The sequence below is a fragment of the Myodes glareolus genome, chromosome 7 (assembly GCF_982192425.1).
Source record: "Myodes glareolus chromosome 7, mMyoGla1.1, whole genome shotgun sequence".
NCBI lineage: Eukaryota > Metazoa > Chordata > Mammalia > Rodentia > Cricetidae > Myodes > Myodes glareolus.
In genome coordinates, this window is record NC_142032.1 from 101,224,305 (window position 1) to 101,251,893 (window position 27,589).

General features: G+C 36.5%; 4 protein-coding genes across 4 annotated transcripts; 2 read left to right on the plus strand and 2 right to left on the minus strand.

Moving 5' to 3' along the window:
• Window positions 1-1,803: 1,803 nt before the first annotated feature.
• LOC125397345 (olfactory receptor 52M1-like) lies at window positions 1,804-2,751 on the plus strand. Its single transcript, XM_048429700.3, has one exon. It carries the CDS (start codon window positions 1,804-1,806, stop codon window positions 2,749-2,751), a length of 948 nt encoding a protein of 315 aa, XP_048285657.3.
• An 8,356-nt stretch (window positions 2,752-11,107) lies between these two features.
• LOC125397203 (olfactory receptor 52J3-like) lies at window positions 11,108-12,052 on the plus strand. Its single transcript, XM_048429453.3, has one exon. The coding sequence runs from the start codon at window positions 11,108-11,110 to the stop codon at window positions 12,050-12,052; it is 945 nt and encodes a 314-aa protein (XP_048285410.3).
• A 3,678-nt stretch (window positions 12,053-15,730) lies between these two features.
• Window positions 15,731-16,678, minus strand: LOC125397296 (olfactory receptor 52A1-like). The gene has a single exon (XM_087907707.1). It carries the CDS (start codon window positions 16,676-16,678, stop codon window positions 15,731-15,733), a length of 948 nt encoding a protein of 315 aa, XP_087763833.1.
• An 8,041-nt stretch (window positions 16,679-24,719) lies between these two features.
• Window positions 24,720-25,679, minus strand: LOC125397293 (olfactory receptor 52A1-like). Its single transcript, XM_048429572.3, has one exon. It carries the CDS (start codon window positions 25,677-25,679, stop codon window positions 24,720-24,722), a length of 960 nt encoding a protein of 319 aa, XP_048285529.3.
• Between the last annotated feature and the right edge of the window lie 1,910 nt (window positions 25,680-27,589).

Genomic DNA, 27,589 nt, shown 5'->3' on the forward strand with positions numbered 1-27,589 from the left:
CTGTGGCTCCCTAACACAGGTGTTAGAATAAAGGCATCTGTCACTATGCCTGGCAAAGTTTAATGATCTTAATCTTTTCATTATTTTGTTTTCTGTATTCTCCAAAATGGGACACTGAGATATGAGACATAAAACATGCAAATCAGGCCACTTAAAACATAATATAGCTATAAATATACAAAATAAAAAGATATGAAAGGAATCCATGGTGAGAACAAAATCACTAAAGATAAAGCCAGAAGCAACAACATTGCTAATAAATACTTGTGATTTTTAAGGTTTCTTGAATTTTTATGGGTAAAATCATAATAATTTAAATTGTTAAGTAAATATATTTGAAGCCCATGTCAACCTCAGAAATTTCCAAATAAATGTGTATAACTATTAAAACATTCAGGAAGGTTAATGACTTCTACATTAACACAAGTATGCCATAGAGTACATACACCATTTTAAAAGATATTCAACCAGACTGTCAAATTATAATGGGAAATGCAGGGCCCAATTTTGGTAATTTCATTACTATTAAATTCCACATATTTATTACTAATAAGTTATAAAGCACATTACTGAGATACACCTAGAACCCTTCAATTGACATGAACTTATTTCAAAATTCTTATTGAAATTCTATACTTTTTTTCAAGATAGGGTTTTTTTGTAGCTTTGGAGCCTGTCCTGGAACTAGCTCTTGTAGACCAGGCTGGCCTTGAACTCACAGAGATCTGCCTGTATATTTTGGAGTCAAGACATAATATAGTGAGTTTGCCACTAGTAAAACAACAAAAGCTTTGCACTCAGGAAGAGGTGTGCTAGAATGCCCATGTCTCTGCTCTGCATCTGTGATGGTATTGTGTTACCTGAAAGATGACAATCAAAACTGGAAAGTTTTTATGGTTTTCTAACTAAGAACTAATGGCTTTCCTAGGTTATGAGCAATTAAGTAAGTCTCCTTCATTACCTCATATAAAATGATATGAACTGAAATATAACTTCAAGTTCAAAATGCAAACATCAAAATAAATACCTGGTGCATTAACCTTTGCTGCGATTAATATGTACAGAAACAATATATCTTGAGAAAAACTGGGCACACTAGGAAAGGTACAGAATAGATGAAAAGAAAAATTTCTTAAAGTTAAGCTTGAAACAAGTGAAAATGTATGTGAGGAAATTCCACGTGAGTAAAGAAAAGTAGAAGAAAACTAGCTGTTGCCGTCAAATATTGGAGAGACTGCGCTGCTTTGTCCTGTGGAAGACCTGCAGAGATCCACAAGTCCCAAGTCTCCTAAGGACAGGTTCTAAGACAATAACAGGAAAGCCAAAGACACAACGAATGGTCTGTCTAAGACACGAAAGACTTGTCTTGAGGGTATTCAGATCAGTTGGAAAATTGTCTTTCTAGAGACATTCAGAAGAAAACTGGAATAAGTAGTGTTGAAAATGTTCTTCATTTTAATTTGATGACTACAAAAGATTATTAATAATTAAAAGAAACTCCATAAATATGAAGGAGTGGAGATAGACAAGTTTTACTGTATATAAATGTTAACAAAGCTTTCTTTGACAGAATTCATAATGTTCTGGTTTTATAATAAGACCTTAATTCAGGATGCACACTTTTATAGTAGTATATCTAAAGCATTTAGCACATCCAAACACCCACTGGAATCATCTAACATATTTTTGGTTTTTCCAGTTTTACTTCTCATTAATTTTCGGGTTTTTTTTTTGTAACCACCTTAGCAAAACATGCACACTGTACGAGGAGGACTTCATCCCCATGCTCTGGGCAGTGCCACCATGGAGCCAGCTAACAAGTCCCAACTCTCTCCAAGCACCTTCTGGCTGATGGGCATCCCGGGTCTGGAGCACCTCCATGTCTGGATTGGGATTCCCTTCTGCTCCATGTACATAGTGGCTGTGATGGGAAACGTGACAATCCTGGCTGTGGTGAGAGCAGAACGCAGCCTCCACGAGCCCATGTTCATCTTCCTGTGCATGCTGTCAGTCACTGACCTGGTCCTCTCCACATCTACACTGCCACGCATGCTCTGTCTCTTCTGGATGGGAGATCATGACATTGCCTTTGATGCGTGCCTTGCCCAAATGTTCTTCATCCACAGCTTCACTGCCATGGAGTCTGGCTTCTTCCTGGCCATGGCCATTGACCGCTATGTGGCCATCTGTGATCCACTGCGCCATGCCACAATTCTCACCCACAGTCGCATCGCCCAAATGGGAGTAGCTGTGGCGCTGCGGGGAGTAGGCTTCTTCTCTCCTCACCCTATTCTGCTCAAGCAGCTGCCCTACTGCAGAACTCGAATCATTGCACACACCTACTGTGAGTTCATGGCTGTGGTGAAGCTGGCGTGTGTGGACACAGGAGCCACCAAGCGCTATAGCCTCACTGTTGCCTTTGGTATTGGCTCCTGTGATTGTTTCTTCATTGCCATCTCCTATGTTCTGATTCTCCGTGCGGTCTTTCGCCTTCCATCTCGAGAAGCAAGTCTGAAAGCTCTAGGCACCTGTGGGTCTCATGTCTGTGTCATTGCTGTTTTCTATTCCACAGCTGGGTTTACTTTCCTGACACACCGCTTTGGTCACCATGTGGCCCCCCAAATTCACATCCTGGTAGCCAATATGTACCTATTGGTTCCACCATTTCTGAACCCCATTGTCTATGGTGTTAGAACCAAGAAAATTAGAGACAATGTTCTTAGTGCTCTAAGAGTAAAAGGTAGATGTTGATATTGGAATTGTTTGAAAACACAGATTGCTAAAGGAAAGAAAGCAAATTATTGGTCATTTTCTGATTATGGACATTTGGGGGGAATTCAAACATTAGTTTTATTTATTTATAAGAATTACTACATATAGAAGTCCCCAAATTTTGATGAAGTTAGTAGTTGTGATATTTTTTTGTGCTAAGCCTTCTTTCAAACTTGGTGATAAATAAATGCAGCCTTTTTCCTTGTCAGTTCTTCTAGCCTAGGCTTCACCTGGGGATAACAGCTTATCTTAGAATAAGAAGTGATTCCAGAGGAAAGAAACATATGACCATTCTGAAATGTTCTCCATGAAAAAATCTGCTACTGAAAAATTAATGATTACTGCCAATAATTGTCATAAAATTATATATCTAAATTTTTAGCTCCTAAATACATGAAAATGTCTCATATATTTTAAAAAATTGTCACATAAGACCTCCTACAGTAAATATAAAATATCATTTATAGTGATCCAGTCAACTTATATTTAAGATTATTTTATTTTAAATATATGCATTGTGTAGGGGGCTATACGCGCATGGATAAAGGGGTCATCGGAAGTCATAAGTGTTGGGAGTTACAGGTGGCTTTGAGCTGTCCAATGTGAGTGCTGGGATAGTATGTCCAGTCTCTTTCATATTCAGTGTGTATCCTAGCCACTGGGATATCTCTGCAGCCCATTCTGCAAATACTTAAATCACCTTGCTACAGACTACTTTTCTTATACTGGTTGGAACATGAGCTAATTAACATACAGCCTTTATAAACTTCTGTTCTAGTTCACTTGGATCTCACTCATGACTGTCTCAACCCTCTGATGAGTAATTCCACAGTTTACTAGACGCATTAATCATGATTTCAATTTATTTGTATTCAGAAAATAAAAGATAATTCCTTTTGTAAAAGTCTATTTAAAAAATAAATCAGTTTAAAGTTTTGAACGATTAAATAAATGTGATACTGAAAATTAAATTATTAAAACTACATTGTTCTTTTTCCTGAAACAATTTGAGAAATTGAGCATTTGCTCCTGGTAAAAATTTAACTCTTCTCCTTACTTATTGCATTACACAAGATAGATTTTCACAAGAGGAGCTCAATAAATAATGTGAATTTGGTATTTCCTCTATAGTAACACATTTTATAAAAATACAATTTACATTTTTTGAATAAGGCATGTGTATGTATGAGAGGACTTTTTGTGCATAGGCATGTACACAGGTGTGTGAGGGCACATATATGTGTGGGTGCATGTCTAAATGTGTAGGGAGTCAACAGCCAAGGAAAGACAGGGAAGTCATGAAAATGGAATGAATGAGCTGATATGGGTCTTCAGATAGAATAGAGTGTGAAACTGTGGAAGAAATGAAGGGACACTCTGTGTTGCCAGTAAACAGAGTAAGAGAAGTTTGAGCTAGACTGGTATAGTAGCAGACAAATGTAAGAAGGCATGCAAACTGTCTCAGCTACATGCTGAGCTCACAGCTGACCTAAGAGGGCAAAGTGAGTTGTGTGTAAATAAGAACTACACTCAGCTTTGCATTTTTAAAAGACATGATTGGGGCTTAAAACAAAGAAGTTGCTTATTTTTGCAATATAGAAGAATAGAGGGTACAGTGCAATAAATGAAATAAGTCAAATCCAGAAGGAAAAATACTCACATTGATTGTATTTGTAGAATCTAAGAAAACAATAATTAAACCAGAAAGATAATCCTACACAAAGAACTACATGCAGCTAAGGAAAGCTGAGGGTGTATTAGACAATCTTAGCAAGGGAAGAGCATACCATTTCGTTATCCAACACCAAGTGGTCAGCCTGAAAACACACACACTGCTAATGTTATGTACTGACAGAGCAGGTATATTTAGAGATTGACAGTAGAACTTTCATTGTCAATAAAAACAATAACTTGATACAGATTGTCCATAATGACTGAAGAAATAATTTTACTCACTTGAGTATAACAAATAAACTTTACCATATGGAGCATATTGATGAAGATTCTACTGTCATTCAACTTTAGCAATGTTATTCTACAACGAGGAGTTCAATGTTGATAATTGGTGAAAATACATTGTGTGTGTGTGTGTGTATGTGTGTAAATGCTCATATTTATTCATAGATTTATTAGAAGGCCTTAGACTGGGCAACAAGGATGTATGAGAAAATAAACATAACCTCGCAGTAAACTCCCTGGTTCTCTGACTCTTACAGTCTTCATTTTCTTTCTACTTCAATAACCCCTGAACCTTAAATATGGCGGTTGCCCTAGTAACACATACACTGAAAGTAACAGTTAATTAATGGGACCTCCTACAACTGAGAATCAACTGTAAAGCAAAAACATGGTCAATAAGACAAAATGGCAGCCTAGAGAATCCTAGAGAATGGGAAAACATCTTCACCAACCCATCATCAAACAGAGGACTGATCTCCAAAATATACAAAGAATGTAAGAGATTTGACATCAAAAGAACAAATAAAACAATAAAAAACAGAGACATCTCAACAGATGAATCTGAACGATGACTGAATGATGTTTAAGAAAATACCCAACATCTTTAGCCATCAGAAAAGTGAAAATCAAAACAATTTTGAGATTCCATCTTACAAATTTCAAGACATCATTATTTTTTAACTCTGAGTAGTACATCATTGGATAAATATAACATATTTTCTTTATCTATTCTTTGATTGAGGGTCATCTAGGTTGTTTCCAGGGTCTAGCTATGACAAATAATGCTATGAGCATAGCTGAACACATGTCCTTATGGCATGATTGTGCATCCTTCGGGTATATACCAAAAAGTGGTATTTCTGGGTCTTGAGGTACATTATTTCCTAATTTTCTGAGAAATCACCGTACTGATTTCCAAAGCAGTTGTATACGTTTGCACTCCAACTAACAATGGACGAGTGTTCCCCTTATCCCACATCATTTCTAGTATAAGCTGTCATCAGTGTTTTTGGTCTTAGCCATTCTGACAGGTGTAAGAAATGCTCAACATCCTTAGTCATCAGGGAAATGCAAATTAAAACAACTCTGAGATTCCATCTTACACCTGTAAAAATGGCCAAGATCAAAAACACTGATGACAACTTATGCTGGAGAGGTTGTGGGGTAAAGGGAACACTCCTGTATTGCTGGTGCAAGTGCAAACTGGTACAGCCTTTTTGGATGTCAGTGTAGCGATTTCTCAGAAAATTAGAAAACAACCTTCCTCAAGACCCAACAATACCACTTTGGGTTTATATATCCAAAGGATGCTCAATCCTGCCACAAGGACATGTGCTCAACTATGTTCATAGCAGCATTGTTTGTCATAGCCAGAACCTGGAACCAACCTAAATGCCCTTCAACCAAAGAATGGATAAGGGAAATGTGGTACATTTACACAATGGAGTACTACACAGTAGAAAAAAATGACACCTTGAATTTTGCAGGCTAATGGATGGAGTTAGAAAACATCATTTTGAATGAGGTAACCCAGACCAGAAAGACAATTATCACATGTACTCAACTCACAAGTGATTTTTAAACATAAAATAAAGAAAACCAGCCTACAAATCACAATCCCAGAGAACCAAGACAACAGTTAGGACCCTAAGAGAGACATAGATATAATCTACATGAGAATTAGAAAAAGATAAGATCTTCCGAGTAAATTTGGAGCATGGGGACCTTGGGAGAGGGTTGAGAGGAGGGGAGGAAAGGGAGGGGAACAGAGAAAAATGTAGAGCTCAATAAAAATCAATAAAAAAAGAAAAAGTAAAAGAAAATGCTTAAAAAGTTTTTTTAAAAAAAAGAGAAAGAAAGAAATGTTGTGGTGCTGACTGATGTCACTGTCTGTCCTGTGACACGCCTCAAGATTTGTTCCTCCAACGTTCAAGCTAAGAGCAGCACAATGACAAAGTCACTTGGGACCCAGGGAGAAAAACCAAGCCAGCTTAAATGGGCCTCAAGCTCAAAGACTCCATCATACTCCTGAGTGAAGCAGCTCCTCTCCAGACCTCCTGTGCACCGGAATTAGTCCAGGCTCACTGTGCCCAGATCTGTGACTGTCTTCAGGTAGGACACCAGGAAAAGAGACAAAGGTGGGGGAGAAAGGGATGAGAACATCCTGGGACTCAGAGAGTTAGTTATATAGAGAAAATAAATAAATTCTCAGTTATTTCAACACAATAACACAAAATGCCTAAACCCACTGTAGAATTATGCACTTTTTATAATTGCAAGAGAGACTTTTTAAAACACTAAGACAAAAGAAACTTTCCAAGTGTTTATTCTTGAATCAATTTGCGTCTTTATTTTTATTAATATTATATGGTCATTCTTAATGTTTTATGATAGCACAGACTTAAAAAAATTGTTATTTTGCTTTAAATCCCAATACTATCATAAAGACAATGCCATGTGGAAAATGTCACCCATAGTATACCTGGTAGTTGATTATATAGTTTACCCTGGGAAGTCCAGCCTGTATTGAATTTCTGACTCTGCGGGGTATCTCATTTGTTATGAAGAAGTAAGTTATGAAAGGATCCTCTCTTCTAATGGACTAATCATATTTCAATATTTTAGCCACTATTATTTGCCTAGTTATCTGGATATAGAGAGTCCAAATATTTTCTCTTCAATCACAGTACAACATCACAAAGAAAAGAAGATAAGATCAAAACACATAGGGTAGTTTTCAGCTCTGAAATTCCAAAGACATTCATATTTTTACTATGCCAAGTTACCTCTCAGGAGCTGTGTGTATTATTGAGCTCCAGTGTGCCTTTAACAAAATGCAACTGTAATATGAAATATCCATGTCTGACTTGGCCAACATAATGAAAATGGCTGCAGTAGAATTTTAGCACCTAAGCTGACAACACATTGTGATCTTACATATTTATAGTGATTTAACTATATAAGAAACCCTCTATTCCTGTATTATATAACCTAATCCTAAACATGTGTGAATGTTTGAACTGTTTTTATAAAATCAATGATGTGCATATACCAAAATCTTTAGTAACTCCTTGAGGATCAGGCGTGGAGAGTATCCCAAGTATGTCTGTAATATCAACACTTATTAGACTGAGGCAGGAGGATCATGAATATGAGAAGAACCTGACTGCCTAGTGAGTTTGAGGGAAAACTGGACTTCATAGAAAGACCCTATTTGGAGAAGAACCTTGGTCCTGCCTCAAGTGTTGTGACAGGCTTTGTTGACTCCCCACAGGAGGCCTTGCCCTTTCTGAGGAGTGAATGGGAGTGGGCAAAAACAGGTAGAGAGGCAGGAAGAGAGAACTGGGATTGGAATGCAAAATAAGATGTTTCTTTTTTTTAAAAAAAAGAAAGACCCTGTTTCAAAGTAAAATCCCAAAGGAAATCAACAATAAAAGCCAATTCATTTGACTTATAAGTAACTTGGAACATGTTAAATATAGCATGAGGTGGACTTGATATCGATATAACTATAAATCCCTAGTAATCTAAGAAAACTGTCACTATAAAAAGCAAATATGATTCATATCATCATATTTGTCTATAAAGCATCTTTGTAATGCATGTTTTGGTTCATAATCTTAATCTTTTATCCTTTTCTGTGTTATTCACTATTATATAGTTGAAATACTTAGTAAAATTATGAAGCCTAAGCTTTAAAAGTAAAATGTAATTATACTTGTGAAATTTTAAAAAGCTTACTATTATGTCCTTAGATTATTTATTAGGCATATATAATTTTCATTTTACCATACTAACATACATTAGCATTAATATAACCCCATATTAACACACATTCCTGACCTACATTTAATGACATAAAAAACTGAACTTCTACAAAAATAGTTACATAGTTTAAAATATTTAATAACTAAAAGAAAGTGATATTTTGGTAGCAATATTTATTATATTAAGTCCCAGTGCCACTCCCAATACAAACACAACCAAACAGTTCCAGAGAAAATCATAAATTCCCTTTGATCTTTATTCACACCTCAATTGTGCTTTACTGAATAATCTTGAAAAATACTAAATTATTATCTGCTGAGATGTTCGCAGATCTCAGGTTTGTCATCCAGCACATCCATTATTCTACCAAAATGGTCATTTTGCTCTCTGCGTAAATTTCCCACTGAGTTCCAAAATCTTTTATCAGAATAAACTATTTACATCTAAACATTTCCAGGGAAAAATCCTAAAGCACCAAGTCCAATCCCTCAAGCAAGACTAATACATAATATATTCAGAATCCTTGCCTGAAGCAAGCACTTCAAAGACTGGCTTGTTAATATGCACACACTCTGCCTGTAATGTGGAAAACATGCCCTGCTACATCCTATCACCTCTGTGATCATACTATAAAATGGTAAATGTTGAGTATTACACAATCAGAGCAATAGGAAAATCTAAACCATGGAATTAGTATATGCTTAATGAGAACTTATTTTTGAGAAAGCTTCTTTCTCTTTTTTTAAAATTTCATTTCCTTTTTAAAAATAGAAAACAATCTTTTTTCATTTTATGTATCAATCCCAGTTCCCACACCCTTCCTCCTTCCCCTCCTCCCAACCCCTCTACCTACCCCACAACCCCACCCACTCCTCAGAGAGGATAAGACACATTGCTTTGGGGAAGGTCCCAGACCCTTCCTACTATATCTAGACTGAGCAAAGTATCCATCCAAAGAGAATAAGTTACCAAAAAGTCAGTACAAGCAGTAGGACTAAATCCTGGTGCCACTGCCAGTGGCCCCCACAGTCTGCCCCAGCCAAACAACTGGCACCCACATTCAGAGGGACTATTTTGGACCTATGATGGTTCCTTTCCTGCTTGCTTGGAGTTGATGAGATCCCATTAGCTCTGATAAACTGTTTCAGTGGGTGTCCCCATCATGGTTTTGACTTTTTTCTCTTATTCTCACTCCTCCCACTCTTCAACTGAACTTTGGGAGCTCAGCCCAGTGCTCCTCTGTGGGTCTCTGCCTCTGTTTCCATCAACTGCTGGATAAAGGTTCTATGGTGATATTTAAGATATTCATCAATTTGACTACAGGCCAAGGTCAGTTTGGGCATGTTCTCCTCTATTGCCTAGGGTTTTTGCTGGAATAATCCTTGTGAATTCCTGGGAATTTCTCTAGTAGCCCCATAATGACTTCCTCAATCAAAATATCTCTTTTCTTGCTCTTATCTCTGTCCTTCCCCCTCTCGACTATCCCGTTTCCTCAAGTTTTTCTTCTCCCTCCCCATCTCATCTCCTCTTCCTCTTCTGATTTCCCTTCTCTCCACAATCCCACACTCCCAATTTTGTCAGGAGATCTTGTCTATTTCCCCTTTACAGGGGGATATATGGATTTTTTTCTCAGGGTTCACCTTGTTACTTAGCTTCTCTAGGATCATGAACTATAGGCTCAATATCCTTTGCTTTACAACTGGCATCTACTTATGAGTGAGTACATATCATATTCATCTTTATGGGTCTGGGTTACTTCACTCAGGATATTTTTTTTCTAGTGCCATCCACTTGCATAAAATTTCAAGATATCATTTTTTAAATCATGGAGTAGTACTCTAATGTGTAAATGTGACACATTTTATTTATCCATTCTTTGGTTGAAGGACATCTAGGTTGTTTCCAGGTTCTGGCTATTACAAATAATGCTGCTATGAACCTAGTTAATCAAACTCACATCAAACAGAGGCCTGATCTCCAAAATATATAAAGAAATCAAGAAATTAGACAACAAAATTCCAAATAACCCAATTAAAAAATGGAGTACAGAGCTAAACAGAGAATTCTCAACAGAAGAATCTCAATTGGTCGAAAGACACTTAAGAAAATGTTCCACATACTTAGCCATCAGGGAAAAGCAAATCAAAACAACTCTAACATACCATCTTATACCTGTCAGCTAATATCAAAAACACCAATGATAGCTTGTGCTAGAGAGGGTGTGAAGTAAAGGGAACACTCTTCCATTATTGGTGGTAGTGTAAACTTGCACAATTATTCTGGAAATCAGTATGGCGGTTTCTCAGAAAATTGGGAATCAACCTACCTCAGGACCTAGCAATACTACTCTTGGGTATATACCGAAAAGACACTCAATTATACTACAAGGACATTTGTTCAAGTTTCTTCCTCTTAGAAAAAAAAAATTTCCAGAAGTTTTCTCATTCTCAGTCTAAGTAGATTGTGTTGATTTGGTCATCAATTTATGAATCATTTTACCATTATAAACTGCTACACTGAGCACTGTCTCTAAGCATGAATACAGAAAGTTCATGATATATTATCCCTGTTTTCCCTAGGAACCAGACCTTGAAGAGTTCCTATGACCATGCCCTCATGTAATAACTCCATTCTTCAGCCCTTGACATTCACCCTTGCTGGAATCCCAGGCTTGGAATCCTCTCATGGTTGGTTCTCCGTGCCATTTTTCTTGATATTTGTAGTAACAATCATAGGAAATGTCACTGTCATTAATATAATTTGGCTAGAGAAGAGTCTCCATGAGCCGATGTTTATTCTCTTGTCTACACTATCAGTTGTGGACCTATGCCTGGTAATAGTCATTGTACCCCGAATGCTAGGAATCTTCTGGATGGATGCCAAAGAAATCAGCTTTGATGCCTGCCTCACTCAGATGTTTTTCATCCCTTCCTTTTATGTCATGGAATCAGGAATCCTCTTAGCCATGGCTTTTGATAGGTTTGTGGCTATCTGGTACCCTCTGAGGTACACAACCATCCTTGACAGCAACATACTTGTAAAGATGGCACTAGCTATACTGGCAAGGGCTGTGGCAATGTTGACCCCTGCACCCATCCTTACAAAAAGACTGGAACGATTCCAAACCCAGGTCATTGCTTACTCCTACTGTGCCTACATGGCTGTGGTGATGATTGCTTGTGGAGACATCTCCAACCATATTGTGTATGGCCTCCTGGTTATTGCAGCATCTGTGGGGGTTGATCTAGTTTTTGTCATTCTGTCATATGCACTAATACTTCATGCGGTCTTCCGTATTCCATCTTGGCAAGCCAGAAGCAAAGCTCTGAGTACATGTGGCTCTCATCTTTGTGTCATTGGCCTATTTTATTCTCCAGTTGTCTTTTCCGTCTTATCCCAGATTTTAGGGTACCATATGGCTCCCTATTTACAGATAATAATAGACAATTTGTATTTCCTGGTGCCTCCCATGGTCAACCCCTTAATATATGCAGTACGAACCAAACAGATACGGGAGTGGGTGTTTCAGGTACTCAAGTGTCACAGAGACTGAGCTGATACCTTTGATGAAAAGAAGACATGGAGGCACCGAAGTTATTTTAGCCAGAAGTTAAAATAATTTCTGCTGGTTTAGGATTTTCTTGTGAGAGGAAAGAAACTCCTGATCCAAGGGAAGTCTGTTAGTGTGAAAATATAGCAAGGGCCTATTCTTTCCATCTTGTTGCTTGAAAATCTTCTAACTCACAAGTGCTTGCTTGCATACAATAAAATAGTACTTTCTTGCAAAATTTATGTTTTATTTAATCAAGTGGGATCACATGAATGGAAAACATTGTACAAAAGGTGTAAGAAAAGTGAATTGTGTGTCATCAACGTAGTGTTGGTTTAATTTTGTCCTTTCATGTTTTTTTTCTCTTTCAGCAACACACAGTCTTATTATAAAAAGAAATTGTAATAAAAACAGATGTGAAAACTTATCTTTGAACTAATAAATAAGTAATGAGCCTTTTTTCTCTGTTTAAAGACCATTATAGAGTAAATAAAATAATGTGGGCTATATAATAAAATGACTTGAGAGATAGGCGTTTCCAAATAAGAAAATGGGCTTTAACTACGGAAATAAATTACTCAAAAAAGCAAAAATAGTATGAGAGCATGACTCAGGCACATTATTCTTTGGTGTATACCTAAAACATTTTACATATATATATATATATATATATATATATATATATATATATATATACTGTAACAGAGATACCCACACATCTATTTCCCTATAGCTATGTTGACAAGAACTAAAAAAATGAAACAACTCTGGAGGTCTATTGATAGAATAATTGATAATAATAATAATTGATAATAAAAATGTATTAGGTATATACAATGAGATTTTACTCAGGGATAAAGAGGAATTAAAATATAAGTCTTGACTCCTGGAAGAAATGAATGGCAGTATCCTCTGCATGTGGATTATGTTCCTTCCAGAAGCCAAGGGTTATTAAACAATTGATTGTAGTCTCAACTATGGGCTATGTTGCTATGAATTGTTGGTCATGAAGAACCTTGAGGCCCCCAAATCAGTATAAGCTATTGATCTTGCTTGCCCATCAGAACATGATGAGACAGTCCTGATTGAAGGCATCACACACTCACACTTTGCTCACAGAACTTAGGAAAAATGAAGCTAGTTTACTTCCTACAGGTTTGCTGCCATATGTTGTGAAGGGGATTTTGGATGGGAGTGTCATTTTCTTCAGAAGTGTAACCACTAATAAGTTGCCCCTTCTTCAGTGAATAACATCTGAAACATGCTCAGGCGAGAGACTCTAAGATCAGTGAATGGGACAAAGAGAAGACGTCAGAGTTGGAGAACTGGATGGGAAGTAGGGTTTCAGAGAGAAATCAAGGTGGATGGGAGAAGAAGAGAAACTACTACTAACTATATGAATGTATAAAACTGTCAAAAACAAGAAAAGAATTAAATGGAAAGAAACCATGGCTTTAAAGAGCTACTTTTTGTTTTAAATTTTCCTCATTATATACTTGATCTCACATATTTGTATAAATTTAATACATTCAATGATACACATCTTAATTACTAAAATATTAATCTTTAATGTTATGCATTTCATTACAACACTGTCTCCATAGGAAACTAAGAATGCCCCTTATGTTCCATTTAAAAAAAAAGGAAAATAATAAATAAAAGAACTAAACACTGGAATAAAGCACAAGTTTTCACTAAACACAGTAATTTGCAAAATCTTTATATGTTGAAAGGTGGAACTTTCATTGCTTTTCTAAATATTTAATGCTTAGTTTTCTTCCCACAAATTCATAGATTTCTCAGTACTCAAACATGTTATGTACCCATCAGTTTTCTGTACCCTATCACCTTCTATGTGACATGAGGGAATTTGGAAGAATAAGATTTATCCCGCTTATATAGTCCATTCCTCCCACCTAAAACATTTTAGATGGAATATTAAAGACTACTTATATGCTCTCAGTCTACTACAGAAGTTCCATGAAGAGAGTCCATGTTTGCATCAAATGCATTTTATGACTCTTTCTATAAGACCCTTTTCTGTTTGGGAGAATAAAATTTACTCATGAATATCCTAAATACATTTTAACGTGTTACTACACACCTATCCACAAATAGGTGTAGGGGTGATTGGATGAATGCCTCATAGTTCTATGACCCCCTGTGGCAATTAGGAGTTCTCTTTCTTATACTTCAAAATGCTTTCCGCAAAAAAAAAAACATAAAGATCAATGCTCCCTCTTATATGATTTTTATTGGAATAAGTAGAAAATATACATTGACACTAAAATGTCTGCTACAGTTTGCTTTGGTAGCATATCTTTAAGTTCATGACCTATTTTTAGGTTGGAAACCTTTCCAGGTAAATATTATATCTACCTTTCTTTCCTTCTGTAAAGGAAAGTATGTCACTAAGTTGATGATCAATGGAGAAGAAAAACAATATAGTGAATGGAGACATTACTGAGAATACTTTTGTGCTCATGTAGTACTAGCCAAGATGCTACATATGCTCTCAATCCATAGAGTCCTTGGAGGATGAGGACTGGCAAGGAGGCTAGAGAGACAAAAAGGTAAAGGCCAGTCTCCATTTTCTTCATTTGTTTATAAGAGCTCTGAATTCATAGAAATAATAATAGGAGAAAATGTAAAGGTGTATTCATCACGTTAATTGTTCAGTTTAATAGTATAGATTTCAAGCTCTTCACATTACCTCCTAATTAACTTTTGATGAAAAGTAAGTTTACTGTGAGTTTCAAAATGACACAGACAATGGTCATTGTAAACAGTACTAGTCTTTAGGATGTTGAAATGACTCAGTGGATAAAGGCACTTGCATTTTTATAATGCGTATTTTATTATTACTCATTGCATGTTACTCATATGTAATACATATTTTGTATTTACATAAGACCATATGACAGACAGTAGGGATGTTACTAGATGATACCCTGCAACATGATGGTATGTGTCTTTTGACATTTTGAATACAGAGATGAGGCTGCTTAGTTGAGGCTGCTTTCCATGATCTGATTCTCAAGGAAGTCAGAGACACACATATGCAACAGCTTCATGAGTTCTAATGGCAATAATTTTAAAACTGAATTAATATAATGGTTAAAAAACTTTATAATTCAAAGCAAAGTTTGACATTTAAATATCACATTTAACATGATGTCCTTCATGAAATCTTGTATGATTCCTTTGACCATCTAGACTAGTTGCTTCTGCATGTGAAGCCAAATATATTGCTTAAATCTTCTCAGACATTAACTAACATTACATTAAATTTGGTCAATATACTTACATCATTGTACAATCAATCATATAACCCATCTGTCACTGTTTATTGTCAGGGAAAAAAACCCTACCTTTTTGTATTACAGAAAGTACACTAGATGACTCAGTTGGAAGGAATAAAAAATAGGTATAAGAATGCAAGAAAGAAGAAAAACAAAATGGAGAAGAAAACATAGATAAAAGATCATAGGAATATATAAGATACATTTATATTTTTCATATGTGTTTATTCCATGTTCAGACTGATTTTATCTTGGGAATATAGACTCTTCATAGAAGATTACTACATTAGAAAAAAATCAGAAATATAGACACTTATAGAATAAACAACTTTAACAGGAAACTCTCTAATTTTCATCTCACACAATTCTTTAAGGATCTTTACTGAGTATTAGATTTCAGAACAAAAATTTGCATAACCCATCTGCGAATCTCCTTGGTTTTCACACCATAGACAATGGGGTTTAAGGCAGGGGGCAGAAGCAGATAGATGGTAGACAATAAGATGTGGACATATGGTGATACATGACCAAAACGGTGACTAAAAAAGGAGAAAAAGGCAAGGATATAAAACTCCAGGAAGACAACGATATGAGCTGTACAGGTGTTGAATGCTTTGCTTCTTGCCTCTTTCTGAGGAAGACGAAAAACAGCTTGGAAAATCAAAATGTAGGAGATAAAAACAAATATCATGTCAAAACCTAGAATTGCAAAAGCTACAAAGAGCCCATATGATTTATTAATACGGACATCTTCTGCTGCCAGCTTCACTACAGCCATGTGCTCACAGTAAGAATGAACAATTACAACAGAGCGGAACCATTGCAGTCGCTTAAGGAGAACAGGTAAAATCCCAACAAGTATGGTTGCCCGAACTGCAACCATTAGAACCGCTCGTAGCAGAAATAAAGGTGTAAGGATAGATGTGTGCCTCAGAGGATCACAGATGGCAACATATCTGTCGAAGGCCATGGCTAGCAGGATGCCAGATTCCATTCCTTGCAAAGCATGGATGAAGAAGAGCTGGGTGAGGCAAGCATCAAAAGCCATCGAGCATGAACTAAACCAGAAGATGGCCAACATCTTTGGAGCAATGGCTAAGCAGAGACCAAGGTCAGTAGCTGCCAGTACTGCCAGAAAAATATACATGGGCTGGTGCAGACTACGTTCTGTGGGGATAATGATTAGCAGAAAGAGGTTTCCCAGCAAAGCCACAAGGCATACAGCAAAGAAGGGAAATCCAATCCAGAACTGCACATGCTCCAGTCCAGGAATGCCAATCAGAATCACTGTGTTTGGGTTCAGATATGACAAGTTGTTGTATCCCATGAGGCTGATGAATGCTTTGCTCACCACTGATCTTGACACCTACTCAGAGAACACTGATGAATGTGGAGGAGGAGGAGTACACTCACACTTCTCACAGTCTTATAAATATGAAAGTCTGGCCATGTGTCTTTAAATCTTAAGGCATTGACTTATTTTATAAGAATATTGTTCTTCTGTATTCTTTTGTAATTCCAGTGTTGATTTTAAACAATGAATATGACCTAATGTTTATCTTCTAGATACTGGATAAGTAAATATTGTCTAATTGCATTGATTCTGAGAGTTTCTGAAGTCATCCCAGCTGGTCTCAAAGAATGCAAATGTGACTCTTCATATCCATCTCCAAATTCCATGTAGATTCCAGACAATGTTAAGGGTCACTGTGACCAAATCATATTATAAGTCATCATCTTGGGACTTGATGATGATGTTAGCACTCACCGATCTTAGAGGACAGTGGGAGTTTAAAACACAAGAGAAAGCGTCAATGAAGCCAAGCAGAACCATAAGCTAAGAAAGGAATCTGTAGGTACAGGCTGCTCATTTGTTTCCCAACCACCCAGACCCAAAATAATCACACAGAAACTATATTATTTAAAATACTGTTTTGGCAATAGCTAAAGTGTATTTCTAGATAGCTCTTACATCTTAAATTAACACATTTCTACTCATCTGTGTACCTCCATGTGGTTGTGGCCCGCTGATAAGGCTCCATCCGGCATCCCGTGTCTGTCTCTTGAGGTGGCTACATGGCTTCTTCTTGACTTTGCCTTCTTTCTCCCAGGATTCAGTTTAGTTTTCCCACCTAGCTCTATTCTGCCCTGTTGCAGGCCAAAGCAGTTTCTTTATTTCTTAACCAATGAAAACAGCACATAAACAGAATGACTTCCCACACCAAAGGAGAGTGCCAAACCAAAAATTCTGTGCAGCCTCTGCTGACACATGCTCAAGCACACTTACTATGCTAATGAGCCTCATGTGCAACAAAGCAGTGACACTCCAAATTTTGCTGTGGAGTTCAGTGTAATTTATTTTATTTTACTCATTTAATTGCTACCAGTTGACAGTTAAAATAATTTCTAACACCATTGAGCTTCTTTTCCTCATAAATTGTTTAAATGTCTCTTTTTCGAAACTTACTAATTCTCTTTTTATCATAAATTAAAACCCAACAAATCTACTCTCCTGTCTTTTAAATTTTTTTCACCGATCACTTTATAAACATAAAATTATATGTAATTTTCATTCTAATTTCTCTATTATTAATCATAGATAAATAGAAACATTAAATAAGGAGAATAATTCTAAATAGAATTTTGAAGTACTTTTTGTTGGAAAGAGTGAGAATCTACTGTGTTGAAACTGTGTGAAAATAATATGTTGCTCATAGTAGTAAGCACATTAAAACAAATGCAAGCATAAACTGAATTTCTTCAGTGTCACAGAATATAAAATATTTTAGTAGTTGATGAAAAGAATAAATATTTCTACATGAGCTTCTCTAGCAACAGAAACCATGAGAATATTCCAAGAAAATAAAGGGATTTGATTAAAATATTGGGAAATTTTGTATAACAAAATCATTCAAATACCTATTTGAAATGAGATTGGTAGTAGAAGTGAAAAATTACTTAAAGGTGATTACAAACAAAACTATAAATGTTTTATGAATAGGATACAAGTTGTTGAGGCAAAATGTAAAGAAACTGCATTAGGAAATTTCATATGAGATTATTATTTTAAAAGTGATTGATGATCTAAGGGCACAAGGCAAAATTAGCTCTAGTCTCACCATAATCAATAATAATGCAGACATCATAACTGATTTCTTCTATATAGTATAATATATAAAATTGTGGTATATAAACATATAATATTTTCAATAGGTGTTTATAATTTTATGTATCAGAAAAAGCACACGTTTTTAGCAACATATACTTCCAAGATAACCTGGATTTCAAGGAATGAGATGTGACCTGTGACTGCTCAGAAACCAGGATTAGATAGAGAGCTAAGGAAAGTAGGATGCTCCAATCTTTGACTCCTTCTTCACATACTTCCAGCTGTTCTGCTCAAACTATTTGTGGAGACGGCGGGGTGGGGGGGAGAGAGGGGAGGGAGAGAGGACACAGATAGTCTCTATTTTTAATTTTTAATAACTAATATTGGGCAAGATTTGATTGAAAAGATACCTTGATAATTTTATTCTCACCTTACCTTGGTACTAGTCAATAGCATATCTATTATGTCTTCCTCGCATTCAGTTGAAACAATGATGCAAAAAATATCTTCTACCTCTTTTGTCTCTAAATGCTTTTCTTATCTACATGTGAGTCTAATCCACAACACATACTGTTAAGAAAACAACAGTCCTGGGTTCAGGAAGGAAAACTGGTTCCTGGTAAAAGAATATCCATTATCAACACACTTGTGATGAAGTTATCTCATGCTCATTTTGATTGGTTTGCTTCCTTTAAAATTGGCTACAACCAGAAATTAGGTATATGGAGATCTTAAAAATTGGAGAAGACACTCACCCAGACAGAAAAGCAGCCAGATAGAACAGATCTTCTCTGACGCAATTTAAAATTGGAAAGGAATTAATATCTCACCACCTTGCATCATCTGCTTCCAGCCTCTTCTTCGCTTTTCTTAGAACTCAGCTGTTCCAAGGTCCATATTTTAACCTGGTCCCTGGGGGAAGACTACTACATTTCTGATATCCATCTCTAGTTTGTTTGGACCAACTGTCATAACTTGAAATTGTACAGCCTGCACACAAGTATCTACCTCATAGGAAGCTGTTTTTAAGCAACAAGAGTTTTATAAGAGGAAATTGTGGGTCACTGCTGTAACCTGATAGACCTGAGACAATTTGGAATCTGGAAAACAACAAACAGAAGACAGAGGAAACATGTAGCATAGGAAAACAAAAAAAATCATTTTTAAGATAGGCAAACATAAAGACATTTATTACAGATTCTTGTTTCCATTTTTCTCTAATAAATGTCCTTGAGTTAATATAAAAGAAAAATTGTATTAAACCCTGTGTACTTTGTCAAATAATATTGTCAAGACATATTCCAAAATGTAGCATACCATGTGTGCATCATTCATAGAAATCAAAGTGTCAATAATTAAAATATTGAGAAAGAGAAAAGTTTAAAAACAACCAGAAATTGATTGATAGATTAATCTTGGATTTGACCACTTTGTTTCCCTACCCCAAAAATAACAGTAATTTATTTATTTACGTGAGTACATCAGTGGAGCGCCCAGGACCTGACCTCTGCCCCCTAATCTCTGTTTGCCTAGAATACATACATACATACATACATACATACATGAACACATACAGTTACTGTTATTTTTGATCAACCTTCTTGCCTATGGCCACTTTTAAAGCAAAATGGAAGAAACTACTACTTATCTTAGAAAATACAATGTCACTAGAGTTATTAGTCATGTACCCCTGGAGACTAGTACTGTATTACTAAATTTCTCTGAAAGTATTATAGTATTTGCGGTTTCAAGAATAAAGGGGAGTACACGTCGTCTCAGCACTAAAAGGTTGCACACTTCCACCTCTGCTGAACTCCACTTGAGAATGTGCCCTCGACTCGTCTTGCTGGTTTCCATGTCACTCTGCACCCCTCGCTGTAGTTGAGGAACAATGCTACTAGTAAATAGAAACAGTGTTGTGTCTTCTTTCCTTTCTACATCCTTGCCTACTGCCTTACTATACCAAGATTGTAAACACACTTTGTAGTAGAAATGGTGGAAATTAAATGCTTTTTGATTGCTTCCAATAGTAGGGAGAATTTCTGATATTCTCTACCAACAACAAAGTCAGCCAAAGATTTTGTCGTAGAATCTTTCTTGAATTGTCCAAATTCTTTCAGATTCATTATGCAATCTTTAAATGTACTAATGTTGCATTATCTGAAACTATTCTGAGATTCATAGTCTTTTTTGATAAAACAATTAATAGAATTAACCAGGGAAGACGATAAGTCAGACTCTATGAAAGTTGTTTTTCTTTTTTCTTTTTTATTCTTCTTTCATGCAATATGTCACTATTGCAGTATCCCCTGCCTTTATCCCTCCCAATCCTACCCCCATTTATCCACTCTCCCAAACACACTTTGTTTCTCTACAGAAAAGAGCAGGACTCCCAGTGCTATCAACCAAACATGACATAAGTAGATGCAATAAGACAGGTCACACACAGACCCTCATGTCAAGGCTGGACAAGGCAACCTAGTTTCAAGAAAACGGTCCAAAGAATAGGCAAAGGAGTCAGAGGCAACATTACTTCTACTGTTAGAAGTCTTACAAAACCCACAAGCTAAATAACCACAGCATGTGTGCACAGAACCTACAACAGATCCATGTAGGCTCTGTGGTTGCTGCTTCAGTCTCTGTGACCCCGCTTTGAGTCCTGCTTAGTCTCTGTGCTAACTTGTCTGTTTAGAAGTCTTTTCTTGTGCCAATGCTTTCAAGGCTATTTCCTACTTTCTCCTCTATCAGGTTCAGTGTGTCTGGTTTCATTTGAGGTCTTTGCTTCATGTGGACTTGAGCATGTGCAGAGTGATAAATATGGATTTGTATTCTTCTACATGCCAGCATTCGGTTAGACCATCACAATGTGTTGAAGATGGTTTCTTTTATCCAGTGTGTATTTCTGGTTTCTTTATCACCTATATCCATAGGTGTGTGGATTTATGTCCAGTTCTTCAATTTGATTTCATTGAGAAATATATGTTTTATGCCAATATACATTTTTTACTACTATAGCTCTGTAGTACAACTTTAAATCAGGAATAGTGATACTTCTAGAAGTTCTTTATTGTTCAGGATTGTTTTAGCTATACTGTTTTTTTGCTTGTTTCTTTGTTTTTCCATATGAAATAGAGTGTTAGCCTTTCAAGGGTCCGTAAAGAGTTGTGTTGGAATTTTGATGAGGATTGCGTTGGTAGGATGATCATTTTTACTATGTTAATTCTACTGATACATGGCCATGAGAGATCTTTTCCTCTTCTAATATCTTCTTCAATTTCTTTCCTCAAAGACTTGAAGTTTTGTCCTATAAGTCTTTCATTTGGTTAATTAGCGCTACCACCAAGATATTTTATACTGTGTGTGGCTATTATGAAGGATGTTATTTCTCTTATTTCTTAGTTCAATTATCTTTGTATGCAGTAGAGATTCTGTTTTGTTTTGTTTCTTTTAATCTTTAACCAATCATTGCTGAAAGTGTTTATCAGTTGTAGAAGTTCTCTGGTAGAATTTTTAGGGTTGCTTCTATATACTAAAATATCTGCAAATAATATTTTGACTTCTTTCTAATTTTTATCCTTTTAATTGCCTTTAAGTCTCTTATTGCTCTATCTAAAAAATCATGTACTGGGGGCTGGAGAGATGGCTCAGTGGTTAAGAGCATCGCCTGCTCTTTCAAAGGTCCTGAGTTCAATTTCCAGCAACCACATGGTGGCTCACAACCATCTGTAATGAGGCCTGGTGCCCTCTTCTGGCCTGCAGGCATATACACAGACAGAATATTGTATACATAATAAAATAAAAAAATAAAAAATAAAAAAATCATGTACTATATATGATAGCTATGGAGAAAGTAGAAAATTTTACCATGTAAGATTTAGATGTCCACTGGAGCACTGGACTGAGCTCCCAAGGTCCTTATGAGGAGCAGAAGGAGAGAGAACATGAGCAAGGAAGTCAGAACCGTGAGGGGTGCGCCCACCCAGTGTGATGGTGGGGCTGGTCTAATGAGAACTCACCAAGGCCAGCTGGACTGGGACTGATGGAGCATGTGATCAAACCTGACTCTGAACGTGGCTGACAAGGAGGTCTGACTGAGAAGCCAAAGACAATGGCACTGGGTTTTGATTCTACTGCATGTACTGACTTTGTGAGAACCTAGTCTGCTTGGATGCTCACCTTCCTAGAACTGGATGGGGGCGGGGAGGAACTCTGACTGTTCTTTGGACTGGAGAGAGAAGGGGGAGGGGGTTTGGAGGGAGGTGGAAGAAAGTGGAAGGAGGGGAGGAGGTGAAAATTTGTAATAATAATAGTAATAATAATAATAAAATCTGAAAAAAAAATTTAGATGTTTTTAATGAGAGAGTGATTTATAATTTTTACTCACTAAATTTATTCTTTAATTCATTCTGATTATTCTCATCCACCATCTTCTATCATCTTTCTCCAATACTTTTCCTACATTCATGTGTTTATATTTTATTTGGGATGTGCTGAGTTTAGCAAAGGCCATTAGTTTGATCATAGGTTCATAATTAACCTTTGAAATCTGGTAGCTCACCAGAGAGTACATAGGTAATAGGTAATTCCTTCTCTCCCAGAATATGTAAGTAGATGAGAGTTCAGCAGAAAGGGTTAGTCCCCGTGTGTGCCAGCCCCCCGGGATGACTGATGTGCCTTCCCAGTATAGGTAGTCACAGCTACTATAAATTCATAACTACAATGGCTATATCATTCACAAAGATGACATTTTGCAGCCCTTCTCCCAAACTTCTTGCTCTTAAAATTTTGTATTCCCTCTTCCTGAACATCCCCTGCATGTTAGTTAGGTTATTATACACATGTTTTGTTCAGCAATGAGCCTTCAAGCACCACTTATTATGGGATTTGAACATCCATGTGTCTCTGCATTCAGTGTCTTTCACAGCAAAGAGAAACTTCTCTTATTGAGACTGAACACAATTGTCTATGTATATTTAAACATTTAGAAGTCAATTTGAAGCTTTGCCAATTTAGATAGACAACTGCAGTGGGTTCCCTCTCCATGCCTATGGTGCTAAGCATGTGTTTACATCTTTACAGTACTACAGGCATAAATTTCCACCTTTAGAATAGGAGTCAAGTTCACTTAGAGAACAGTTTTAAAACTGATATTCACCATGAAGTATAATAAGTGTATATAATTGATTTTTGTTGTCACATGTTTATTGAAACATGCTTTATCTTTATGTAACATATAGAATTTAGTTTATAATTTCATTTCTTTATGTCAGTGATTTATTTTTTGCTGGAGGGATCTCTCTGTTTCTCTATTTGAGATTTTGTCTATTAATTGCTCATTTGAATTTCAATTTATTTACTTCCAGCTATGTATTTTTTATTTTTATGTGTATGAATGTTTTTTCTTCATATATGAATTTGCAACAAGCACCTACTTCCTGCCCAAAGAGTTCAGAAAAAGGTGTGAGATTTTTCTGGAACTGAAGTGATATGTGGGTGTAAATCACAATGTGTATGACAGGAACCAAACCGGGGTCTTTTGCAAGAGTAAAAAGTGCTTATAACCACTGAGTAAATTTTTCTAATCTCTTAAGTTAAATTATAAACTGATCATTTACATACACACACACATGAACAATCCAACAAATACTAAACATGTTAATTACAAAGCCACATAGTACAGTATAAAGATTATAATGGAACAAAATGCAAATATTAGCATTTTCTGATGGCAATGATTAAATTACAAGTAAACAAGAACTTTTTTAGAAATCAATAAAAATCTCAATAGGTAATTAATAACATAATAATCAAAGTGGGCACTGATTCTATTAAATTTTAATTTATTTTTATTATTTTAATTGAATTGGACAAAATGCAAAATATGAATGATACAATGTAATCAACAACTAAAATGACCCATATATGAGATGATATATTAAAAATTTTCCACAACACACAACGCACAATCAACAAATAACTAATAATTTTATTCGTAATCAAAAACTACATGTACTGCAGATTAAAACTAATTAAAACAATGGAAATATGAGATCTATATTTGATATGAAGTATTTCAGAGATGGGGACCTGATGTAAGTCTTATTTTGAAGACTTTTTATTTTAATCCACTTGTAATTGTGAAAATGAATTCCGTCCTGTTCCATTATGAGGATATGAATGCCCGACAATGAGCACAGAGCAGAAACCTCCCCCATCTCTAGAAAGCAGGAGCCTTTTCTGCAAGGCAGTATCTACCAGATCACTGCTGACATCCACGATTTAGAAGAAAGATCTGTTCCACCCTCCTACGAATGACCATATTTTTTACACCGTACACGATGGGGTTGAGAGCAGGAGGCAGGAGGAGGTAGATGGTAGACAGAAGAATGTGGGTTGAAGGAACAACATGACCAAAACGGTGGCTGAAAAAGGAGAAAAAGGCAAGGATATAAAACTCCAGAAAAACAAAAATATGAGCTGTGCAGGTGTTAAAAGCTTTGATCCGTGCCTCTTTCTGTGGAAGACGAAAAACAGCCCGGAAAATCAGTGCATAAGATATGAGGATAAAAGTCATATCGAATCCCAGAATGCTAAAGCCCACAAAAAGACCACATATTTTATTGACTTGTACATCATCTGCTGCAAGCTTCACCACAGCCATGTGTTCACAATAAGAGTGGGCAATTTGAACAGAATGAAAAAGATGCAGTCTTTTTATAAGACTTGGTAACAGACCTACTAGTACTACTGCTCGAATTACCACCACCACTATCATACGACGCAGAATTGGAGGTGTAAGGATAGATGTGTGTCTCAGAGGGTCACAGATGGCAATGTAGCGATCAAAAGCCATTGCCAATAGAATACCAGACTCCATGCACTGTAAAGTATGGATGAAGAACAGCTGAGCTAGGCAGGCATCAAAGGCCATAGAATAAGCTCTGAACCAAAAGATGGCCAACATTTTGGGGGCAATTGCTGCACAGAGTCCTATATCTGTAGCTGCCAGCACAGCCAGGAAGATATACATGGGCTGGTGCAAGCTACGCTCAGCTGGGATGATGATCAATAAAATGATATTTCCCAAAAGAGCCACTAGACACACTGCAAAGAACGGAAATCCAATCCAAAACTGCACATGTTCCAGTCCAGGAATTCCAGTCAAAATTGCAGTTCTAGGGTTGAGATATGACATGTTGTTGGCTTCCACTGAGCTCATCGTTCTGTCTCTTGCCACTGATCATGATACCTGAGAAAGAGAGTTTGCGAGGGAAGTGAAAACATCCAAGTCTTTAACTAAGCTCATTCTTTGTCAGTCACTAGCATTCAACCATAGCGAAATTTGAGCAGAAACCATGGCCACCAGTGGTTCTTTGTTCAGAGGCTGATGAAAGGTCTATGATGCTTGTCATGGTAGCAGAAGCAAACACTCACATGGAACCTTCAGTGGTTCCATGAATGAGGTAAAACTGAAAGTCTCTGGATTGCTGGTGACTTTTGGACACATAAATACACCAGTGGAAGCACTGTTGTGCCTCTTCTGGACCTTCAGGCTGATATGCTTGGGTTTTTTATCTGTTCTTTCTTTATTTCTAGATGGCAACCTTTAGTCATGAAATTGAAAAATAACTTCTGAGTTGTCTTTTTACCTAATCAGTGATCCCACAGGAGCATTATCAATGAGCCATTCTTCCCCTAGGAAAGTTTTCTGAGCACTGCTATCTGCTCCTAAGGAAAATTTTGGACAGATATTTTTAATCATCTTAGAACCAGTCTTTATTTCATCCATTTATTGAACAATCTGTTGCTTCTCAAGGTAATAATCATAATTATAAAAGGGACTGGTAAAATACAGTGTTCCTTCAATGAATCAGAATTTGATTGTTCCTTAATAGAATGCTGGAAAGTGAGAAAAATATGTGGTATTAAGAGGATTTTTACATTCCAGTTTTAATTTTAAAAATACAAAATTAAGTTAGACCTTACAGAGAGTTAATGAACAAGTTTCTTCTCTGACTCCAAGTCAACCTCACAAAGTCACATGTGAAGTCTTTGAGTTACTATTGGTTAGTTCAGTGGTGTTTGGTGACTTGGCTGTGAATGTTTTCCTCTTTAACCCCTGTTGAGGACAGACTACCTGTTGTAGATAAGAGGAGGTTTATGTGAGATTCTTCTAGGACAAAGTATGTAGAATGTGAGCACTCTCTTGTCAAGACATTCTGGTTTTGAGAGTAGAAGTTCTTCCAACTAGAGATCATATCAAATTCTCTACTGTAAAAAGCCTTGTTTTTAAGAACCAAAGTTTGGTTCTCCTACCATCAGACTCTTGACATAGGAAACTTAAAATGTCACAAGTATCTTATAGTTTAAATTTTCAAGAATATGTGGATATTATTGGAACTTTCCCAGCTATCCAATGCAAGTCACACATCAACAAAGACTTTAGGTGATTCAGTGTGGCAGAGTGGCTGGGGAGTTGGTGTGGACTTTGATTCTCAGTGAACTAGTCTGAGGTCCCAGTGGAAGTACCGAAGCCCAGGGTTCTGTGAAGGAAAACAGAAAGCACAAGACTCAGGTCAGTTTGTACACCACTCACAAGACCATTGATATTTTTATTCTGCTTTATGATTTTCACTCTAGAGAAGACAAGGCATTGTTTCTTATGTAAAATCTCTGCTGTAGGAGATGGAAACAGTAACTCAGATCTGCTATGAATGGCTGGGATCCTGTGTGCTCAGTTCCTTGAGGAATGAGGTGTTCCCTCTTTCCAATTTACATTCATCTCTTGGGGTAGCTCTGAGGCATGTCAGCTATGTGAGCCCAAGGTATTGGTGTTTTTAATCAGAGCTTCAGAAGGCTCCTATCTGGCTATGGTCTCTTGTCAGAGACACCAAACATGTATCTGGCTGCATTAGGAGTTTTGACTTAAATTTTTTACCATATAATAAGCTATGCAAACTGATTATTTATACCATTGTTTTCAGAGACTCATGAAAGTTTGTTAGAACACAGTAGTTAAGTAATAAAACTGTATGTAAATGTGCATGAAATGAAAATATTTTGCTCATTGTAAACTTTTATGGGAAATTTTAAGGTAATTTGAGAATTATACTTGTTTGAACCAAGTAA

Bases quoted from the DNA above. Each gene is read 5' to 3' on its own strand.
- LOC125397203 (XM_048429453.3), top strand. From the start codon at position 11,108: ATGCCCTCATGTAATAACTCCATTCTTCAGCCCTTGACATTCACCCTT.
- LOC125397296 (XM_087907707.1), bottom strand. From the start codon at position 16,678: ATGGGATACAACAACTTGTCATATCTGAACCCAAACACAGTGATTCTG.
- LOC125397345 (XM_048429700.3), top strand. From the start codon at position 1,804: ATGGAGCCAGCTAACAAGTCCCAACTCTCTCCAAGCACCTTCTGGCTG.
- LOC125397293 (XM_048429572.3), bottom strand. From the start codon at position 25,679: ATGAGCTCAGTGGAAGCCAACAACATGTCATATCTCAACCCTAGAACT.